The sequence below is a fragment of the Thunnus thynnus genome, chromosome 5, assembly GCF_963924715.1.
Source record: "Thunnus thynnus chromosome 5, fThuThy2.1, whole genome shotgun sequence".
Lineage (NCBI taxonomy): Eukaryota > Metazoa > Chordata > Actinopteri > Scombriformes > Scombridae > Thunnus > Thunnus thynnus.
In genome coordinates this window covers 28574664-28599099 of record NC_089521.1, presented here as the reverse complement: position 1 = coordinate 28599099, position 24436 = coordinate 28574664, and the positions used below count along the sequence as shown (strand labels likewise).

The 24436-nt window shown below is 38.9% G+C and overlaps 1 protein-coding gene across 2 annotated transcripts in view; it reads left to right on the top strand.

Moving 5' to 3' along the window:
- Nucleotides 1-23853, top strand: part of LOC137183479 (copine-8-like) — a 74905-nt gene extending 51052 nt beyond the window's left edge. The window contains exons 9-20 of one of the 2 annotated variants that reach the window (XM_067590574.1): nucleotides 169-273; nucleotides 2295-2336; nucleotides 3388-3463; nucleotides 6236-6292; nucleotides 7250-7311; nucleotides 7603-7649; nucleotides 9491-9672; nucleotides 12307-12434; nucleotides 15037-15139; nucleotides 16190-16247; nucleotides 16961-17034; nucleotides 17309-23853. In XM_067590574.1, the coding sequence (XP_067446675.1) occupies nucleotides 169-273; nucleotides 2295-2336; nucleotides 3388-3463; nucleotides 6236-6292; nucleotides 7250-7311; nucleotides 7603-7649; nucleotides 9491-9672; nucleotides 12307-12434; nucleotides 15037-15139; nucleotides 16190-16247; nucleotides 16961-17034; nucleotides 17309-17521 (1147 nt within the window). In that variant the 3' untranslated portion in view covers nucleotides 17522-23853. The remainder of the gene's footprint in view (nucleotides 1-168; nucleotides 274-2294; nucleotides 2337-3387; nucleotides 3464-6235; nucleotides 6293-7249; nucleotides 7312-7602; nucleotides 7650-9490; nucleotides 9673-12306; nucleotides 12435-15036; nucleotides 15140-16189; nucleotides 16248-16960; nucleotides 17035-17308) is intronic. The other variant, XR_010928477.1, reaches the window with a different exon arrangement.
- The last annotated feature ends 583 nt before the right edge of the window (nucleotides 23854-24436 follow it).

Here is a 24436-nt window from a genome sequence, read left to right as displayed (position 1 = left end):
TGCCACATAAAAAAAGAACAGGAAGTGGTTATTTGAGCCAAAGAGCAAGCTTTATAAAATACTTACACTCTCCTTAATAACAAAGACAGGAGGTACTCTCAGGGTTTTGTTTTTACCTTTTAGGCAAATTTGTCATCTGTTAACAGCTTTGTACTTTATGTCTCACAGGTATACCATCTGCCACAAAACAGAAGTGGTGAAGAATACTCTGGATCCGGTGTGGCAGGCTTTTAAAATTCCTGTCAGGGCGCTCTGCAACGGAGACTACGACAGGTACAGTGGGAGACAGAAAGGAATCCCACAAACATAAACATTTTACTGGCAATGTTTACAGTTAAACTGATAAAATAATACTATACGGAATAGAAATAAAGGTAAGAATGAATATTATTTTTACAGCAGAGATCAACAAGTGCTTTGACAAATAGACATATTCAAGCCGAGTATCATTTTAAAACGGATTTGATCCAGTAGCTCATGGATTTGTCAGAAGTGTGTCTTCTTGTTTGCACTTCCCTCACTCTAATTGTTAGACAGGAGGACAAGGGAGAAATAAATACATTAGGCCTCAACCAGTGTTTTTGTCAACTGACACAAACCTCTGGCCCATGATATCGCTCCACTTACTTGTACGACCTGCACTCTAATGAGTTCCAGTGTGGTTTTGTATGTATGTATAACAGGAGGGACTAGGTGTTGACCCCAAATCACATTTGATTTGGTTTTACAGGAAGAGAAAAAAGAGGGATTTGGATATGTAAATACTTAATATATATTTAATGTATAATTAGAGAGAGCAGAACAATGAATACAGAGATACAAGGTAAAAACTTGTAAAATGCTTTTGTGTCTTTAAGGGTACAGTTTCAATAAGATTTGGCTCTTTGATAATATTTTGTGGCAGCTTTGCTTGCAAATACCAAGCAGGCAATCTAATGCAATCCAGTTCAACAGCTCAGATGCATAAATTCTACTTTTACAAAGTTTATACATTCTCAGCTGTTGTTGACATTGTCAGAAAGGTGATAATTCTACTTTATGTTTATTATTGAGGTTGTAGTGGGTGGCGGTGGTGTACTGGAGTGCATTGTATTGAATAGTGTTCCTAATAAAGTGTAGTACTGGAAGAATTAAGACTTTATGCTGTGTATCGTGACAGTATTTAGTATTTAGTATGTATTTCTATATTTTACACATATCTACACCTCTAATAGGTTGAAACTGATTCAAGTTAGGTGTTGCCACACTAGCAATAAATACCTAAATACCAGCAATACAAGGCAACGGTTTCAACAGCTGAATGATCACAGAGCAGCAGGTGAGGTGATGTGAAGGTAAAAGGAATAGCACATTGAGACATTGTACTGCAATGCTATCATTGCTATTAGAAATGATGGTTGTTTTGTTGTTCTGTTGTTTTCAGAAACAGAAATTATGCCATATATGGATAATCCGGCCCAGAGTCTGACAATTATTTTCTTTAATAATCAAAAACCCAAAGATGCTGAGTTTACTATCATGGAAAACTAGCAAATATTCACATTTGAGAAGCTGGTACTAGTGAATTTTTTCGCATTTTTGACTTACCAAGTCATTTTTTTAAGGCATTTTGCTTTAAAAAATGACTTAAGGCAAATTCCTTGTATGTGCAAACCTACTTGGCAATAAACCTGTTTCTGATTTCTGATTTCTGATTTAAACAATTATTCAATTATGAAACCAATTAACTTCCTATAAAATGACTACTCAATTAATCAACCAATTGTTTCAGCTTTAGAGTACTACAATGCATAGCGGGGGTCAATAGGGGCCAAACAACAAACTTTTGTACTGGAAGCCCTAAAGGAGGTTAATCCGAGTTTACAGAATAAGGATGTTAATACTGTTCATGCGACCTTCCAGTCATAATTAGGGCTGGATGACCTGGATTATCGGCCACTGAATGCTGAAAGAAGCAAACAAACAGGGGATTTGCTCACCTTAGCCAAATTATCTGAGAGCTTCCTAGTTCTTATTCTTTTTATCTTTTTAAAATTCTAATCCTTATTTCCGCGGGTTACACAGGGTGTACTGATATCAACCCTTAAAAAAAAAAAAAAAACACATTACCTTCCTTTGACTCCCCTCTCTGTGTTACTGTTCATCATCTGGTCTACTTAGGACTCCAGTCTTCCACACACGAGTTGCCAGCCTTTTAAGCAGAAAGACTGTAAATCAGTGGTGCTAATTGGTTTTTTAATGGAATTTCCGTCTCTCTTCCTCCCCTCCCTCCTTCCTCTTCTCTCTCCCTACAGGAGCATTAAAGTGGAGGTGTACGACTGGGATAGAGATGGAGGGTGAAGGAACTATTCTCTTACTCATGTGCTAAGGACTAAAACAATTACGTCTGTAGTGCATTGTTTGTTATGACGCTCCATCCAGCTATACCGTATTGTAGTTTTATTGACACACCGCTGTGAAAATAACCCCAATTACATTTGCAACAAGGCCCTTGAGCAGAGTAAATACAGTGATTACCTATGAGTTATAGTTTGTTGGGACCAACCTCTATTAATTAAGCCGACATACAGTAATGTCTCTCAGCATTTCAATTCAACATTTTTGTATGAATTCAAGAATCTACACTGACAAAATAAGCTCTCTTTTCTTTGTTGCTGATAGAGTGAAGACTCAAAGATACTTGTTTTTATTGACATGCTCCTAAAAAATAAAAAACTGCCCTGAAAATATAAGAGCATATGTGTAAAGTAGGCTAGGGCGTTTGGGATTATGGTCACAGATCACACTCCAAAAATGTTTGTCCTCGTGTCCCCTCTTGTTGTTCACTGTCGGTGTAGTTACAGTAGAAAAAATATGACTGTGCATCCCCTCTGTTGACAACACCCCCTCCTGCTTTAAATATACATTAACTATTAATGCTGCTTGAACGGTCTCTTGACAGATAACTTCACAGAGTCAGTCAGGGAATAAAAATGCTGTTTATCTTTTGAAGCGAGTGACTTCAGTGTATGCGGGAGCGGTTCGCCCCCCTTCGTTGTTAATCTCACAGGCATTTTTTGACATTTCAAGGGCATTTTGCCCCGAGCTCCCATTAATTTCTGACCCTGTTTCCAACTGCATTGATTTTCCCCATGAAATTATGAAATTGGTTGCTACGCCCACTCCTCTGGTAACCAAGGAGCTTGTTAGTGATACTCCTCGTTTTTCCCTGTACTTTGAAGAAGTCGATGTGAATTCCCAATGAATAAAAATGGATGAAATGTGTAATTCTTCCTCTGCCATTTTTTGATGCCTCACTACTATAAGTGCTACTTATAGTAATAAAAAACATTGATAAAGGATTTTTCTGATGAGGAGAAATGTGACTTTGTGTGTTTGTTTTTACAGTCATGACTTTATCGGGGAGTTCAGCACCAGCTACAGAGAAATGTCCAGAAGCCAGTCACAGTTCCACATCTATGAGGTGATATTCTTCACACACACACACAAACACACACATTTGTACTTCTACACTTTGACCCTTAAACTACATATTAAACTATGTGCTAACAAACTTGAAATGAGGTCCACTGTCTTCAAATCTGTCCATAGTGGAGCTGTGATTCAGGAGCGCTTTTTGATGTAGTAGAACATTTTTTAAGGAACACAATAAAGAAAACCTCTCAGACAGCAAAGGGCAACAATCAAGTGACACAACACAGCGCCCACACACACAAACTGCATTCCCACCAGAATTCTTGCAGAATTCGATATCTAGAAATATTATTATAACACAAAACAATTGTCTTGCGCTGCTGTGCCGCTCTTGGAAACAGTGTTTACAACAGATATCTTTAGAGGAGAGCTGAGTTTTTTCTGTTACTAGCAGCAGTTCAATCAATTGGAAGAGATAAATTTGAAGTGAATAACAATGTTGATTTAGGTTAGCAACAGAGAAAGAGTTTAGTGAGATTAGACTCAATTAGCTGAAGGAACTTACAGCGCAGTGATGAAAGAACAGTGAATGAAATGAATGACAGCACGGGGAATCGGAAGTGACAGAGAAGATTAGAGCGGGTAGAAATAGTCGAAATAATTCACCAATTGAGGAATGAAGGCAAAATGTCAGAGAAAAGATACTGAACTTACTGTATGTCAAAGCTTAATTTAGATTGCTGCAGAGACTCTAACAGTGCTGTATCTGAATGCTGATAATCTGACAAAAAAAAGCAAACAAATGTTTGTTTGTTTTTAATTTTGTCTCAATACATGATGATTTGTTTTTGTGTAATTCTGGAAATTCAGAAACACACGTTATTAAATTCTCTTCCATCTTTAATTGCAGCACGAGAGTTAGCCTAAAGCAACTGGCTGTGTACAAAGGTCAGAGCAGCTTGTGTTCAAAGTTTAGCAAATATGAACACAGTGCAACGAATACATGAGCACAAGATCATCTCTGTAATGGAGGAGACAATAATGTGAACATCTATTTCTTCTCCTCTTGCAACGTGCCTGGTGTCTCTATTGCACCTTGTGTTTCACCGTCTCTGGGCTTTAGAGATGAAAGACAAGTGACGTGCAGCTTGATCGTGACTAAAACTGGACAAACACATAAATATCACAATACAGTTATATTAAAATAACCTTATACTCTCAAATATTAGGTCCAAACAATATTTCATATACAATACAAGTCTGTCAACAGACTGATAAAATAACATAACCCAACAACAGAGTCACGTTCTAACGTTTTCAGACAAGTATGCAACATAACTAAGACTCTTAAGACCAATTTTTAATTAAATCTCATGAATCTGAAGATGTAAAAGTATGTGTCTCTCATCCTGTATGCCGGTGCCACACGTGCACAGATGTTGTTGAGTTGGTGTACGACTCCATCTTCTTAATTCAATACGAAACGTGTGACGACAGACGCAACCTTGTAAATGTAATTCTCAGGTGATCCTCGATATATGGACCGCTGTTTGCACACATCAGAGATTAAATAATGTTTGAATCCATTGCTCGTATCGATTCTGTTTCAGATTAACATGACCTTGATCTCGTAATTTAAAATGTAGACACACACGTGCTCAGACACAAAAATGATGCACCGCTTGATTTAAAATGTATTTATAGTCTGAGCACAGCCGACGTTTCCCAGAACCTTCCTCAAGGTGAGCTGAGTTTATCCCATCTGAGTGCTGCTCCTTTCTATTGGGAATGCATCACCGCCTCATCCAGCTGTTTCTTATTGATTCAGAGGGCTTACATAATCATTTAAAATGTAAAACCCCTGTCTTTCCGGTCTATATTTCGATTCAGGTCATTACACTTGCACCACAACACACTCACTGACATGGAGGAATACATCAGCAATATACATGAAGTCTGGTGATGGATTAACAGGATGCTTAGCCCAGATGAACTACACAATAATGTACAGTATATGCCAGTAAGCCGGCACCAGTTCCTCAAAAGACAGACTTTCCTTTAATGCTCAGTGCAGCTCACTGACCGGTCCATTAACTCACCAATCATAAATCGCCGAAGGTCAAAAGTCAGTAAAGATGCTTATGAAGCACAACCTGAATCACGTAGAAGAGCAGGGTGTTCTCTCTCCGTACATGTGACGTAACGTGTGATCTCAACATGTCAGATCCATGCTGCCTCCACCTTTTTTGAATGAGCTTTGTGCTGGACTTCGTTTTAACCCTTGAACCATAATTTTGCTTATTCTTGGGCACAAATGCTGAACTTAACACATCTGAGGCAAAGACTTTAGGCAAATATGGAAAGAGTTCTCTGTCGGGAAGTTGTGAAGGATAAGTGTGGGTTTCTTTATCAGTTATCATTAATCAGAGCCAGATAAAACTAATTAAGGCTATAGATAAAAACAAGAACGCAAAACTCAGGATATCCTCTTAACTAAGACGTACATTATAAGAATTAAAAAATGTTCTGACTTGAGCATTTTTTTGAGAGATTCTTGTGGTTTCTAATCATTTTAGTACAGTCAGATGTTTTTGGAGGCATCATGTAGCGAACAATAAAAGAACAGAGTAAAAAGCTATTTCCCAAATAAAGTGGGTGTCATGTGGTGACTGAAATTCTGTATTGCATATTAATTAAAAAGGCATTTATTTAAATCCTTATGAGGTTTAATTGAACCAAGAAAAAGACATGAGTCAGGATCTGTGGTCACTGATCACTATGACACAACAACATGGATTCAAGCTCATATTTTTCTCCACAGGTGCTAAATCCAAAGAAGAAAGGAAAGAAGAAGAAAAAGTACCAAAACTCAGGAACAGTGAGTCAACAGTTTGTTCAGTCTTTATAATGCTTTTTCCATTGTGACACCATGGCTGCACTTACAGTTTAACTCCAAATTGCTGCTTATACAGTTCAGTATGAGACTGAAGATCTATTCTAAACGTCAGGCACTGACATTTGACACCATTGTGAAGTGACTGTGATGTCAAAAGACAGGTAGATGACAATATATTCAACAACTTGACAGTACAATTTTCACAGTTTTGCATACAATATGTACCTGTAAAGTATCAAGTATTTCCCTTGACAAATACTCACCACACCAGCTACTTTGCTTTGCTTCTGTCTCATTGTCTTCCGTACTTATATTAAGACACCATGACAACTTCCTAAGAAGATTGGTTGCATATTTTACACCGCATATTTTACACTGACAATTTTGAACTTTCAGCATCTTTGTACTGTACCTGGGGATCTGTTTTTTTTTTCCACACCTCTTTGCGGCCCAGATTGCAACTGAAAAAGTATGATGAGAAGCAGTTTTTTTCGCTCACACTGAATAGAAAACATCTAATTATATCCATCCAGCCAGCCATCGACATGTGCTTTAATTTGGACACTTGTTAGTATTATAAATGTAATTTACAGAGTAAAGACTTTGTAACTGTTAGTGAGAGGAACTGGCTGGAAGGCACTTCATTTAATTTCAAGTTTATTTATTCATGTAGCTCATTATTTTAAGCATGTGGCAAATTATCTTTATAGAGGGAAAAAAAAACCTTCTTATACTCTCACTAATGAACAATTAGTCAGGTCAAAGTAATGCAACAACATGAAATACAGAGAAGCATGTTGGAGAGACACAACAAGCCGTCCTAACCAGCCTGACCAGTGTTTTCAACGTCTCAAAATACCAAATTAGATACATACAGTATGATCAGGTGCTACATTAAGTGATTCTCATCTAATTCCTAAACTTTTTTCCGGCTTGTAGGTCACCCTCCTGTCCTGCCTGGTGGACACTGAGCTCTCTTTCCTGGACTACATCAGAGGCGGGTAAGTTCACAATAAATGGCAGCATATGAATCTGCTCAGATAAACACACCGACATTACTCTCACTGTCAAATCCAGAGTCACCTGCAGTTGTGATTTGGCGTATAGAGATGCAGAGAGCTGAGAGGATTACTGCACTGTGTTTATCTCTCAGCTCCAATATTAGGACAGACAGCTGTCGATAACCTGCTGCTTAATTGCTCACTGCTGCACGCTTTGGAACATGCTGTGGTATAATCTAGCATGATTGATGATTCCACGTTACTCCTTACATGATGTATTTTCTCTTGCAGGACTCAGATTAATTTCACAGTGGCAATTGATTTCACAGCATCAAATGGTAAGTGTTTTAAAGCTTCGCTCTTATCAGTGAAAGCCCTTAAGTGCATCGAACGGATTAAACTACGGCGGTTAACGCTCAGATCTTTATTTGATGTGGACTCTTAGGTGATTCCTTATCAGTCATTTTTAAAATGTACTTAATCTAATGACACTTCACCCCTTTTTGCTAATTAGAGCCAAACAAACAAAGGAGAGCAGCTGAAATTTATATAATTATATGAGGAACTTTTATTGCTTTAAACTTCATAACTCAGCTTGATGTTCTTTATTAACCTTGATTTGTACAGATTGTGCCTCAGGGTAGACAGAGAAAGTCATCACACCCACTTTTTCAAATCATATTTCCAATTTAAAATGTTGTCTCCTTGTAGTTAAAGTTTATGAAGCCCCACAGATAAACTGCTGTACATTTGTCAGTGACAACATTTTAACGAAAAACAAACAAAATGAACATTTCTGCACAGTAGATTTTGTCACATTTGTCTCATTTAAGTAAGAAACTATTCAGTAAGTTAATATATTTAACTCAGTTTTGGAGACAACACTATGGGGCAGGAGAAATGGGCGGCTTTCTTTACTGTTATCAAATCACTTTCCCATGTTTACATGTGTGAGAAATGGCTGAAATAATAGTGATATTATGCACATAATTAAATTATTTCTTGGTAATGGGGACCATGCTGAAGTTTTCTTTGAGCGCTAGTTGCTCATATTTGCAAAACTACTTAGAGAAAGTTGTGTCAAAGTATGAAAACTGTCTAATTTCTTGTGTAATATTGCATAAAGTAATCCATACACATATACATAATTGCATATTAAAGGTAAGGCTGGCGATATTCTGTTTTTATCATTGTCAACAAATAAACAAAGCCTGAATCCCTCATATACTGTCCTGTGCTGTAAATACTCACTACACAACCAAATGTGTATTAATCCACAGGTGAAAATAGTTCCCAACAAATGCACAATTTACTCCTGCATGAATAACCTTTACTAAGAACAACAATGCCCAACTGTTTTAGAAAATAACCGAGCACTTTATTAAAAATGAAACAATATTTGTGACCCGCTCTTAAATATTTATGCCTTCAGTAGGAACAAATGGGCTTTGGGCTGAGTGCCACATACATGGCAGGGAGGTCAGAAAGACATTGTTGGTTTTGGTCTTTTCATGGCATTTGCTGACAAAAAGAAAGATATAGAATAACACCATCCTTATCCTTCAATGTCAGCATCGTCTTCACAGTTTTTGGATTTACTTTGATGTATTTATTTTTATCTGTTCTCAAAATAAATGGCAAGACATGACTATAAAAACTTTTTTTAAAAAACTATTATTATCATTCCTTGGTTGTATTTTTAATTGTCAAGAGCAGCTTTTAGGACAGGAGTTGTTTTCCAAATCATGAAGTTTTAGTCACAGTAGACAACCCTGCATCTTTTCTGAATAATGGCATATTTAGTCATGACCGTGGCAGTCAAGATGCGGGGGGTCGGCAGGTCACTTTAGCTCACCACCTTATTAGTGTAGCAATTAAATTGCAGCAGTGGCTTCGTGTTACTTAGTTAGAAAAAACTGCAGTTCCTCACACTTCCCGCTGAGGTTTGAGGCAACCAGTGGGATTATTCTGCCTCCAGTGCAGCTGTGCCTTGGAGAAATGTTTGTGTAACTAAAACTCTGATCTGCGTTTTAACCTCCCTCCACCCACACACCTCCTTTTTCCTCCTTTTTTATTTTAATATGACTCACAGCCCGGGGGGGGGGGGGGGGGGGGAGCAGGCATAATTACAGTTTGATGCTGATGTGTGTTTTATTGTGTTCAACCATCCGGGTCCCAGGCAACCCGTCCCAGCCCACCTCGCTCCATTACATGAGTCCGTACCAGCTGAATGACTACGCAATGGCGCTGCGGGCAGTCGGAGAGATCATTCAGGACTACGACAGCGACAAGATGTTTCCTGCACTTGGCTTTGGTGCCAAGCTTCCCCCAGACGGACGGGTTTCGCATGAGTTTGCCCTGGTGAGGAGACGGCGTCATTCCATCATTGCATCATCTAAACATCCAGCCACCCACCTGTTTATGTACAGTACACATACACATACACATACATATAGATACAGAAATCCTCCGTATCTTCCAACCATGTAAGAACTTCTTACACAACATATAGCATACAACCAAACACTTTTACACACCCATGACTAATTTCAGGCAACTGTTTATTGGTGTGTGGTAAACGAGGATGTGTAAAAAAAAAAAAATAAATAAAATCCAAAAAATAAAAACAACAACAACCTTACAGCCAAGGCACACTGTGGTGATGGAAGCCAAATGAGCTGGTTAGTTTTGGGCTGTGAAATTTGTTGTTTTTTTTAGTATATTCTGCCAAACAGCCTCACTAGAGTGAGAAAGAAGGTGTCAATCATTTCAGCCATGGTTTTATTTATTTATGGTAATCATACCAAGGTACGTCAATCATTGGATGACATATGGAAATCACATAGCAACCTTTAAGGATAAATAATCTGGATTATCTCTGTCTTCCACATAACACTATTAACGATCCTTACCGCTCTGCCAATGTCACGCACTCTAGACATCCTGACCACTTCTCAACCACCCATAATCCTCTCCCTGGTCTACTGTCACTTCCAGATGTTGCTCCAGAGGCATTTACAGCCATTACAGCTGCTCAGCGTTGGGTAACAGCCTCCCCCCCCGAGGCACCGAACCTTGAGACAAGGCACATATGCATTAATCTAACCATTAAGGATTTAACTTAGTCAGCTCTTAAAGAGGAAGGCTACAGCTGTGTTGCCGCAGTGGGAGGAGGCCACCACTGAATCCGACGTAATTATACGAGCTCCATTTGCAAAACAAAGGAGTCTCATGTGCAATGTTCGTACTCATGGGCGACCAAGCGCTTTTTTTTCCAAGATGGTTTCTCACTGAGATAATTAGAAAGCCCAAAACATATGGGTGGCTTAAATAATGTATTGTTTTCTTCTTTGTGAATTTCTTTTTGGTGTCTTAAACCCAGTCAACCAGACATCAATATTTAAACATTTTTGAAAGGATGGGGAGGCTGCAGAGTTACAAAAAACTCCGTAAAACAACTTTTATTCAATTTATACTAATACAAGAATATTAAACTGTAGAAGCCAGGTAGATGAGCTCCTCTTAGACAAAGTCTAATCATCATGTTTCATCCTCTTGTAACCTCTGGTACAAACACGCTTTGTCTCACCACAATGAGCTCCTCCAAAATGATTTTCCAGGTATCCATTCCTCATGCAAAGTTAAAAATGTGAAATGGCTCGCCTCGGGATATTCTTCACTGAAATGCTGCAACAGAAGAATTAAACTGTCGACATTTCCCTAAAATATCTGTAATATTGTAAGATTAGATTCTACATCCTTGAGGTATTGTAACCCTCTGGTGCAATATTGGAGTATTATTGATGTTTTAGCCCTGAGGCGGCCATTTTTGATGTCTCTGTATGCATGTAATCATGTTATCCCCCAATTTACAGCCAAAACATGTCCGTTTTTAAAATAAAATGTAATTCCATTCCCTTTTTTCCATAAAGGGATATAAAATCTACAAATGCTGTGTGTGTTCTCCTTCAGGGTGGCACTGTTTTAGCTACACTGCCTCTGAATATCAAAATATATTTGAGTTAATTTCTTTTTAGCTTTGATGCGTAGTGTTTAATGTGTTGGGTCTGTTGTTTACTACAGAGATGTAATGTAAGCAAGATATTCTAACTGCCCTTGAATATATTTAACACATTTTTCAATATATTAGCTGGATGACAGGAAATCAATGACAGTGACACACTACTGTATATGTAAAGTAAATGTGAGGTAGTGAACACCTAAAGCAATAAAGTGGTTGAGGATACTGCAGACCGAGAGCATATACCAGAATGTAAAAAGAATAACATATAATATTCTTCATTATCAATTTATTTATTAGCCTGTAATATGTCAAATAATAGTGGAAAATGAATGTCACAGCAAATCCCCACATTGGAGAAGTTGTAACCAGATCATTTTTGGCATTTTTGCTTAAAAATGTGCTTGAAATTAAATGACTTCATGATTACCCAGATTAATTGTCGATTGATCAACTTATTGATTAATCTCAGCTCTAAACTTAAACACAACAAACAGATCCGATCATTATCTTGTGTATTTTGCCTTAGTACACAAGAAGAACTCGTCAGCTCTTGGACTAATGCCACAAAGTGAGGTTTATAAGACTTTTATTCTTCATTCTTAGTACAGTCACATGGCAACAAAATACTTGAATTGTTTTGCTAAAGCTGCCAAATGCAGATTTTATCCCTGATTTAATAGAGCTTCTACTGACACAGGGATTAGTAGACATAGAGAATATTTTCATTTTTGAGTGCACTGATAAAATAAACTTCTTCTCCGAGCTTATACTCCCTCCCCCATATTCTTAATGTAGTTCTAAAATAGGCCAGCATGAATTTAAAGCACTAAAGGACCTCTGTGCATTTGAAATATCTACATTTCCTAAATATTTAAACACTGAATGAGCAGTTGCAGCTGCACAATTTGTGAAACGGACACAGAATGTGATTCTTTACCCGTTAACGGCTTTGTCTTTCTCTTTTTGTGCAGAATGGTAATCCACAGAACCCGTACTGCAACGGTATCGAGGGGGTGATGGAAGCCTATTACCAGAGTCTCAAATCTGTGCGTCTCTACGGACCCACCCACTTCTCCCCTGTTATTAACCATGTGGCCAGGTAGGTCCACTATAATCACAGACACGGACGTGGAAAGTGTAGGCTGACACACATGCACATCGAGTACAATGCCAACATGAAGTTCCACACTTATCCTAGCAGATCAACCGGCTTTGGTGAAATTCCCTCTGTGTCTGTGGGCTGCTGTACAGCGATCTGTGAAGCAAAGGGAGGAGATTAAAATAAATTTGCTAATAGCTCCGTCACCTGAGGAGGAATCAATACTTAACTCCGGTGGTTTGGACATTGACAGTCCTTTGGAAGGTGGACCAGCCTGCATGATGATTGATGGGCTGCCTTGAGGTGCAAGATGAGGCACCAAGGAAGGAAAATGACAGAAAATCCTTGAAGAAACATTGCTGTGAATTACAATAACTGTCATTACTTTCCGCCAGTTCACAAATAAACAGTGAATGAATTCCTATAGAGACAAGGAAAAAATAATTAGATCTAAACCTAATTAACATGATAAATATTGGCCCTCCAGTGCACTTGCATTTTTTATTGTAGCAGCAATTTTTAAAAGCGCTGTTTAAACTATTTAAAACAAATAATATATACTTCTGCTAGATACTACCAGCAGCTGTCAGCAGCCCAATTTACACAAATAACCGCTGGTAAAAAAAAAATATTATACTGTTTTGTAGTACAGCACTTTTTTCAACTCCCACCTGACGTTCCCTATTGCCAGATCTAGTCTCATGATCCTCCAGACTGACTGTAACAAGCACTTTTCTCACCTTTCATCATCGGCTTTCAAATCCCATCTCTCTCCGAGTGCCATCCGCCCACTCAGCCTGAGAATAGCTGCATTGTTCAGCGTTCACTTCTGTGGAGCATCCAACAATAAAGGAAGGAAATCTCTGTCTTTATGTTTGTCTGTCTGTCTGTATGTATGTGTGTCCTTCACATATCTCAACAACTGTTCATCCGATCAACTTCATGCTTGGTGGATGTATTGCCGAGGACCCAAAGAAGTGCAGTGTTGAATTTAGTGCAATTTGGACATGCAACATGTTCAGTATTAATAAACTTTGAATAAACAAGCAATCAGTGATCTGCTCCGCTCTGCAGCAGCAGGGTGGGGCTTCTGGGCTCTGCGACTGCATGTCATGAGCACAGGCGGTTCATACCTCATATAAGCACAAATCTATTGAGCAAATATACTCACTCTAATGATCTGAACTGAAGTGACAGAAAATGAGCTCAATATGATTGATCCACTTTATTTTAGGACACACATTTTTTCAAAAGCTCTCTGTTATGTATTTTATTTTTAAATGCAGCCCTCATTATACTTGAAATGAGAAAAGATTCACTATTACAGTATTTAACATCTGGGTATAACAGAATGTTAGTTTCTTTCATGTTGTTGGTGTTTATACTCATTCACACCTCACATCAGCAGTATTAATGTTTCTATGCATTGAAGCAGCAACACTTAACAGTTGAACAGGCACTAAAACCCAGGAAGATATTGCAAAAAAAAAAACAGTGACAGTCACATCAAATTTCCCAATTGTCTGACTGTTTGTGTGTAAGCTGTTTAACATATATCTCAAAATATTGTCTTGACATCACTTTGAAACATTTCACCCTACTTTATATAGCAGAAAACAGCTGTGAGCATTAGCTTAGAGCTAAAAAGCAAACATGACTCAAAGGTATATCAGCATAAGTCTATTTAAATTATATACCATACTATATACAAAGTAGTTTCTTCTAATGAAATACATTTTATAGATGCAAACTTAGTCAGTATAGAAGAGATATACATGTATTGTTTTAAATGACATGTATTGTGCAGTATCACCTCTCTACAATGAGTCTTTGCACACTTTACAGGTTAAAATGTAAGACACACAAGCACATTAACACATACAGGAAGAATCACAAACATACACTTAAGAATGATGATAAAACAACATGGATCATAACTCTCATTGAACTGAATGAATACTATGAATGAAAATCATATGTATTGTTTTGCACCCATCTACAGTAGGGACAGACATTGCAGACTTGCTTAGGCTATAAATGCTGTTGTGTGTGGCATTAGCTCATGCTATATACTTGGCCCTATAAACATTAGATAAATAAATGAAACAATAACACAATAAAACAATAACAGGATAAAAGTAATTAGTTGTCAATATAGAAACTAAAATCAAAGAACTAGCCAAGCTATTAAAAACGTATATGTGCTATATGTGATGTTGTAGACTGGCTGTGACTGTATGTAATGTATGTAAATAATGTTGGACATGTAAATAAAAATTTTCACATTTGACATTTCATCACATCAGTGTGTACTTACTGATGAGCCTTAATCATTAATTACATTTGTCTTTTGATAAAATAACTTTTTATTTTTTTAAATCAATCTCTGAGAGGCAATCGCTTAATTTCAGATTAAATATAATAAGGTAGCAATGTGTACAGCTTGAATCAGGAGTACATTAAGTAAAAAGTAGATTTGAGCAGAAAATAAAACTGCTAATAGAATCTCATGTTTGTGCTTTACGAGAAGTGAAGACTTTCTGTCTGCCTGCTACTGTCTTTCAGTTTTCCTCATGTGACCTCTTGTCTCTCTCTGTGCCAGGTATGCATCAGCAGTGACAGACGGCTCACAGTACTTCATCCTGCTCATCATCTCTGACGGCGTGATCACGGACATGGCACAGACCAAGGAGTCCATAGTCAATGTACGGTATCACATCACATTTAAACTCTTATCTACGTTTGTTCTGATGTTCAAGCTTCATTGTTAAGACCGGTGTTGCCATGGCATTTCCAAGAGCATCTTAACTAATAAACATACAATCATCTAACAATAGGAATGTACAGTATCATAGACTGCAGCAGCAGATTAAGCCGTCAATGGCAATCCTATTAAACCAACAAACAATATGAAAAGGAGAATATAAAAGCAGTCCAGCTGCTGTATCAATTGTGTAGTGCTTTCCTCTCTCTCCCTTTGTCTCATCCTCACTAATGAGGGGAGCGAGGGAAGAGGGGGAGGTCGGCCTGGTCACCCTCCCCAGTGCACCCCCCAGTATTGCTATGTTCAGCTCTAATAACTGCTTTTATTATATATAGTTAATGTGTGTAACGATTGTGGGTGAGCTCATATATTTGGAGCCTCAGTGGCCCATCCACCCTCCCCCCTTCCTCCCCCAACGCCCCCATCTGATGTAATGTTATTGTGAAGTAAGATTTGAGAGTAATTATTTAGTAGCCCGCAGAGGATCCATACCCCCTCATATCTCAAGCAATTTGGGCATCCGTCTAATAACCACGGGAAGTTATGAAACACTGAAAAACCTTCATTCATCATTCATCACTTGAACTGTATTTAATAAACAATATTGCAATGCAGGCGGCAGTTTGGCTGCAGCTCAGGGCAGAGGAAGATGTAAATGGGAGTCATTTTTAAGCTGTCAAGCTTTGGGAGATTTAGACAAAGTTGTAGATGCATGAAATTAGAAAACTCCAGAAGTGGTCAGACGAGACGTTTTATGAAACGGGCTGCAGAGGGCAGATGGAATTGGACGAAACCCGTCTGTCTTAACAATGGGCATTGAATTTTGCTATTGAGCTTCCTTTCAATGGACTGTTAGTGTACTGTTAGTAATTCGCTGGGGTCTTTCACTGACAGCCTGCAGCTTTTAAGATAGCAAGTGGTGAAAAGAAGGAACCTTGCTTCTTCCCCCTGTCTTTGATGCGCCTATTTTGCCTTCTTCCACCCCTTACAGGCTGCGTCTCTGCCCATGTCAATTATAATAGTTGGGGTTGGACCAGCGGAATTTGATGGTAAGCAGGGTGAAGATTACGTGCACATGTGTGTGTGCATGCTTCTGTGTGTATGTGAAGGTATGTGCGTGTCTATATGTGCATGAAATAATCATTCGCCTTCATTCTACTTTCTATCTCACCACCCACATGGTTCAACCCTTCCTCATGCAGCCCTTCTTTTCTTCTCTCCTCCATTCACTCGTCCTTAATTTTCCCCCCCAGAGGTGGAGTTTTTTTGTTTTGTTTTTTTTTAATAAACGATGGCCACGTTCCTCACCTCTTTCATATGTTGTTGCAAAAACATTCATGTTTACAATTCAAGGAGCAGTCCTCTGTAAAACAAGCTCACTCACGATGAGCAATTAGCCTGCAAAGTCAACAGGATTCAGCGATTATCACGCTCATGAAGTCAGTGTGTACGGTTGCATGATGTCCCCGCGGTGCACATCGCTGGCTCTGCTTACACATATCGTAGCATGTTTCCCCCCCTTTGTGCACAGTTGTGTGCAACTTACAGCCCGACGACTTCACGCTCAACAACGCAAATTCTGTGTACTCATGCCACGTTCGGCATTGTCAACACTCCGAGGAAATGTAACCCCGCGGTACGATAATGGCTTCAGTAGATTAATACAGAACACACAAACTGCATGTCATGTTTGCTCTCAGTAGCTTTGACATGGCGGTTGGAGCCTCCTGACAGAGCGTGACTGATATGCTTTCCTCCTCAGAAATGATCGAGCTGGACGGGGACGAGGAGAGGATCTCATCCCAAGGACGATATGCCGAGAGGGACATTGTTCAGGTACAAAATATTCCCAATGACATGGCTGACTGGCTGTGAGACTGTTCGCTCAGCAGAATGTCTCCGGAGAAATGTGGGATTGGTGATTAACGAGAAAGGTCACGGTGCTTGACCCTCCGCTGTGCTCTTGTTTTCAGTCTGTCGTTTTTCTATCTCCTTTCCGCTGTCTCGCTCTTCTAATATATATCCACCTTTTCCTCTGTGTCCTTTTCATTCTGTTCTTTTTCACTTGACAATCATCTTCTCTCCTTGTTTCCTCTGCTCTCTTCCTCAGTTTGTTCCTTTCAGAGACTACATCGACCGGCGAGGAAACCACATCCTCAGCATGGCTCGACTGGCTAAGGAAGTACTAGCCGAAATCCCCGACCAGTTCCTGTCCTACATGAGGACCCGAGGGATCAAACCCGGCCCCCTTCCACCTCCTTACACCCCCTGTCCACAACCAGCTATACACCCCCTCCTCACCAGACGGGTAAGCCGAATCTAAGGGCAGAGGCCTCGCCCCAACACCGGCCAGCCGACTCTACTCTCCTCTCTCTGCTTCTTCTTTTTCCTACTCTTCACTGGAAGCTTTTGAGCACACAGCGAAGCTCGCCAGCTCTATCATGTCGCACTCGGGAACGTTTGGTCATGAGCGGTAATGCAGGTAACCCAGAGTGGACGCTTCCGTTTTTTAGAGGAAGGGAAATTCCCTCCCTCAGTGGACAAAGGTGGGGTTTTTGAAGGATCGTGGTGGGGGTCTGAGATCACCTAGCTTCACCAGGAAGAGTGGACAGAACATAAACTGACTACTCGTAGCTGTCAGCCTGAAAGGGTCTAAACTGTGGAGGCCCTTTTTTTTTTGAAACACCGTTCATCTATTTGCTATTTCTATTTCCACTTCCTCTATCTTTCACAAAGTCATGTTTCTCTATATATAAATGTTTACAAAATCGAGGACTGCAGTGGAGGATTTTTTTGCAGGAGGAAACATAATTTATACCGATCAATGTGAAAACCTTTCAGATTACTATTTTTCGGCTGCAGAAACCGGAGTTTGTGACTTTGTACAAAAAACGTTCAGGCCCAGGAGTCGCATTCTTTGTTACAGAGTGTGTATGATTTTTTTATATAAATAAATGGAGCATGTGCTAGTTTAAGAGAAAGCATGCACTGTTGTCCTGCACTCAGGGCTTTGTCCCTCCCACACAAACCCCCCCCCGGCCCCCCCGCCCTCTACCACCTCACCACAACCACCACCACAACCACCACTGCCATGTTCCATTAAGAACAAACCAGTCACCCACCTGAAATCTTCCCACACTCCTTACCTTCTGCTCCGTCCACCTGCCTTGACTCGGAAGGGAAGCTGTGCTCCCTGAGAGTCTGGTTAAATCAAATGCAGCAGGGACTCGAACCAGCCTTACTCTTTTGTCAGATAACATTCACAGGCACCGTGTTCACCATGGGTTCTGGAAATGTGGATCTCCAAGCCCAGAAGTCAAAAACACACATTTACACTACCGAACCTGACTGTGTGTTACGTTTTAGAGTCTCTTTATTTCTACAGAATGACATTGTACTTCAGAAACATTTTTTTTGTGTTATTTTACGTCTCTCTACCTCTCACTTTGTTTACTATTGCCAAAAAAAATGTTGTTTAAATAACAAAGTGTCGGCGTGTCTGTGATTTTTGGTGAGTCTGTGGAGTTCACAGTTTTACCATTCTCACTAAGTATTCACAAAATATTCGCCAAACTGTAGGTTGAGAATTATAGCACGTTGGTTGCTATCAGATCAGGTGACTCGCACCTTTGTGGTAGCAACACACTGTGAATATGTGCACAGAAAACAGTTCACCAACAGACCAAAATGCAAAGATGCTTTTTCTTTTAAGAACTACCCATATGGATCCAAGTAGTGACTATCAGCACGGTTTTTAGTTCGATATTGTCCAACATTGTAACCAAAAGCTGAAGCCAGTAATAACCACTAATCCCTAACGTTTAGTAGCATTTAGCCATTCATCTCTTAGAGGAATACTCTACAGAAAACCTGTTTTCAGTATCAAACTCCCCTTATAAAGTCTTGAAAGGTTCTTCTGAAAAGTTTGTAGCTTGCTCCTTTTGGACTGTTCCTAATCTCTGAATTGCCTGGTGTTGTGCTCATTTGCAACTGTTTCTATGGTAGGAAAATTAATTAAGCCAGTCAGAGCTTTGCAGGCAGGATTAAAGGAATTTCAGGAATACACTTATTCGCCTTCTTGCCAAGAGTTTGATGAGAAAATTGACACCACTCTCATGTCCATACTGCTATTTCGAAATAAAATCCGCTTACCGGCACTTTTAAAGCTCACCAATTAATGTATCTTTTTTTTTTTTATTCATACAAAGTGTAAAGATTACACAGTGTGGCTTAATGGGGCTCCACTGGTTGCCTGGCAACCTCACAATGACAACAAGACTCTAGAAAATTACTCCTCCTGGCTAAAGGTCAATGTTAGATTAATTCAGCAGATAAGATGCCGTATATTGTTCTGAAATTCATCACCAAAACATTTTGAATTCGCTTCTCATCCTCCATCTCAAGTTGACAAACATAACATGATATCTTAGAGTCAAAGTTGAAATAATATTTTATACTATATAATTATATATGGCCATAACGTACACATATATGATCGTTATATTATCTTGGTGAGTCCCATGTTTCTGTGAAGTAACATTGAGGATATGGAGAAAAAATTGAAATGGTAATATGGTAAAATATGTGATCCAAACTTATCTTTGATTGCTTATTATTATTATAGTTATAAATATATTTGATCTAATAAAGAAATACTTTAGATTTGAAATCAAGTTCCTAGCAACCAAAACCTTAGCTTCTGTGTCGACTGAATGACAATTCAGTCTGATTATCGGGCTCATGGAAATCTAAGTTCAAGGTGAAAAAATAATGAAAACATCCATTGAAATCAAAATTAACCACCGCACACTGTAATGACTTTACTGTGACTTTATTAATTAAGTCACAGTAAAGTCATTACAGTGTGCGGTGGTTAATTTTGATTTTCACCTTGTATGTGCCTGCGACCAACCAGCACCTGACTGAAAACACTGGCTGTGCACGGGGAGTTCTGTCCTTTTACATCCATAGAAATGTTTCAGTCCATCCTGCAACATAAATCATTCACTAGCATGGGTACCTGAGTTACATGCGTTGCTCACACCTACACTTGCTTATGCCGGTCGGTGCTGCTGACAGCAGCTGCCGACCTTCATAATGGAGCAAGCCGCCAACTTTTTCGGGGTGACCTTTCAAGTCCACAGTTGGTGAATATTTGATAATGAAAACCTAGTTTTTCAGTGCAGTATTCCTTTAAAAATGGAGGAAAACTCCGACCCAAAACAGGTAACTGCACTGTCACTTTTATTCAAGTTTCAGGGTGAAACACTGATGCAGCCCTGCTGTTTTGCCCAATGTGACTTTAAGCAAAGCACAAACCATTTCCTATGAGAGAGGCTACAGTCACTGTACCCAGAGGTCCCTTTGTAACTCAGCCTCATGTAAATGTGTGAAGAACAGCGTTTATACGTTTTACTCTATATCTCTGTACTACAAACTGTAGATCTTATCAGTACTATTTAGGGCCCTATTCAGTCAAGTCATCAATGTAAGAGACGGTTTACAACATTTTTCTAAACGCACGCCTCAAAATCATCATATACATCTTAGCTGATGATGCTTAATTTAAAAGTCTACTTATAAACCGCTTGTGAAACATTTTCTTAGACATTTATACACTGTACAAATTTTTGCCTTTTTTGTGTATCGGTCAATATACTGTATGTGTAATGCTGCTTCTTTACGGCTGATATAAGTATTACATTTTATACCGAGGCCTGTAATCATATTTAAATCATGACTAACAGGCCTTATTCATGTTTATACATAAGTTATTCATATTTAAATCATGAACGACAGGCCTGTATTTTTTTTATAAGCAAATGGTTAGATAATCATGTATGTTTCATGTGTACAAGATGTTTAAAAGTAGACCTAGTGACAAAGTACACTTGGTAGCGTTATTTCTCTGCCAAATTCGACATATTGTCAAGTGTAGCGTCTCGTGGTTGGCTGAGACTCATCCCAGAAAAAACTGGTCATCCAGTTTGACTGAATAGGGTCCCCCAGTGTGGGGAGAGGTGGTCTGATAGGTTTTATACTCTTATGTATTGTTGTTTCATTGCGGGGACCCCCATGTGACAGTGGGGATGTCGAATTGCACAATGTAGCACCGGTCTCATGACTGGTATTGGAATAAAGCACCACCAGACTGAACCAGATCAGGCAGGAACAGTCTTTTTATATGTGTACGTGTATATATATTCTGTATATACTGTAATGTTTTTCGGGAGAGTTGTGTTGCAGTGAACTGCCGAGACTCTGTGACTCTCCTCCTGAAACACAAGGCAGGGCCTTTCATTTATTTATCACGACAACATGTCAACTTCATCTCACACCCACACTCTCATATATACTGTACATCCAGTACATGTATTTGTATATGAAACATGCATGACACTTACATAACGAGGCGAGGGTAGAGTGAAGATTAAGGGTGCTTGTTTTCTCAGAGAAACAGTGGTTTCGGAGATAATGTCACTTGGTATTTATTGTAGCATCAGACCCTTTAAAAGCAGGGTTTCTCAATCTTTTCGCCACATTTTCAACATGTCAAGTTGTGATGGGAATTTTAGTATGACATGTCTGTTTTCAAAAGCTTGGAGGAAACTCTAAATAGATATATAGAAACTAGAACCACTCAGTAATTCATATATCTCCGTTAAGGCTGCGCAATCCACTAAATTTGTATTTTAATTTGCATCTGGATGTTCATATCGCAGTTTGCACATCAGAACCTTTGTACAAAGTGTTCAGTAGTTCATGAGAAAATGGCAAAAATGTTCATAAATCTCACAAATCATTCCTAAAGTCCTGGATTTCATTTAAATCTGTTTAAAAGATATCTTGCAATCAAACAACTCGGACCAGAAACATAAGATTCTTAGCTGAGATACAGTAAAGATTGAAACCAACTGACGGGTCACTAAGGCCCGCCACCTTACTTACTGTTGCTTCCTACGCTTTTCTATTCCCGCCTAGCACATATGTGGTTTATAATTATAACAAGGGTCGATTTATCATTTTAAATTCTTTATCGTTTTTAAAACAATGGCTCCTTGATTTCTATCATAGGTTCAGCCTCCTCACAGTGGGAAAATACTACACAGTGGATGAGCTGGTCTTGAACTTGGTAACTGTTGTAGTTCGTTAATGATGTGCTCCTTGGCCGTAGATGTAATACCTGGTTACAACTGTAGATTGTAAACCAGTAAACCAAACACGCTAATGGCTGCAGCTCAGATAAACACCCAGTTTATACCTCCCTTGCACTTTTGCCCTTGTGGTTTTGATTATGGAAACACTGCAACATGCAGCGTGCATGAGGACAATTAATTTGACAAAATGTTTTATAAATATAACCTCATCTTTATGTGGTGAGGTTGAAAATCTCAATGACTGCACAGCTCCATCATATAACTACATTATAGATATTAAAGCGTATAGCTCTTTGCTTTGACATGCATGTATTTGCCCTCAGGATGAGGAAATTGAATACCGTTCGCATAGCAACTCAGTGGAGTTGAAGTCTTAACATGTACTGCTGGGTTTGTCACATGCCAGTGCAATGTGTGAAATCACTGTTCCTCTGAGGCTGTGTCAGTGTAGGAGTAACAATCAAAAGCATTTATTGTGCAGGAGACTACAAGGCGAGAAAAAACCCCTGCGCTACCGGTGGACAAACAGATTTAATGAAGTAGGCTTACACCTCGCTGCCTCCCACCACCCATCGCTGCATCCATGTCACTCTGCCAAGGCGGTACCATGTCAGCATGCCAGGCCATATGAACACTCATGTAATCTTCACACATATAAAAATGAAAGTTGTTTACTGTGCGATATAATATAAACAAAGTGGTTTAATTGAATGCTCGTGATGAATATCCTGTTTTATCCTGATGTATTTTTATAGCATGCATTATGTTGCATGGGTAGATTTTTTTTCTAACAGAGACGAACCAATGGGTTTAAAAAAAAAGAGAGAACAATTGTAATATGACATCTTTGTGTGTTCTTTATGAGTACTTTTAGAGAACGTTTTGCCTTAAAAATCTCACTGATCAATCTTGGAATTGTGCAATGCCTTCAGATGTTTCTTTTGAAGACTGATTTCTTGTTCTCTGTTTTGCTTTTCTTTTCTTTTTCTTTTTTTCTTTTTTTGGTACGCTCATGCACAGCCACTCCTCTGTCAGACTCATCAGCATTGTTCTCTCAGATCCAGTGGTTGAAGTGATGTGAATAAGAGGGAGAATGATACGAAGAGAAAAAAAAAAAAAAAAAAAAACTGGGCTGTCTCGCTCTCAGCAAAGGCACAGAATCATTCAGCTGGGAATAATGTCCAGCCTCATACAGCCATGTTTAAACCTACAATAGATCTGCATTTTACTGGGAAATGAAATCAACTGTTACTTTTTGGATAAGGGTGATTCATGGCTTTTGCATGATCTTTGTAATTACACTATAAGACTGATCAAAAATTATTTGTCCATTGATACATGCAGTTATATTTACATCTTTAATTAGCTCTTGGTTAGTAATATTACAAGACAGCACAGGTTTTACTGTTCCTATATGAAATATTGAAGCCACTAAAGATCGATTTAAAATGACTATTTCTGTAAGAATTGAACTCTTTAAATAAATATTCATATCAAACCCTTTTTGTTGTTGCTTCTATGCTCTAAAAAGAAACTGAATTACAACTAATTAGGGGTTTCTTCAGTCTCAACGGGGAGCCGGTGAGTACCTTGCAAGAAAAAGTATCATTAAAACTTTTCCATGAAAGTATCCAAAGTGTTAATTAACATCATTAACGTGTTTATCTGCATGGTGAGCTGTTGTATAAAAAATAACAGTTTCTCTTTTTAGAGACGTTTTCTGTGTTGATAGGCACCTGTTCTGGTTGATGATGCCAGTATGATTTGTTCAAAACAGAGCCAGCACACCGGAATAGGTGTATTTCACACCATTACACCTTTAAAGTGCACATTTCAAGATTTAATATGTTATAACGGGGTGACAAGCCGTCCCGTTCCAAAGACTCCTCCGAACGTGGCTCAGGAATGTGTCCTTCTTTTGCTTGATTCATTGTCATCCTTTACGGCCTCAGTGTCCGAAAATCAATAGCGGGCCATGTTAGTTGTTTAATGGTGCTTTCAGGTGGATGCTTGTCAACAGGTAAAGTCATGAAATATCACATGACCATCAGCAGTCACTAATAAATAAACACTCACGAGCA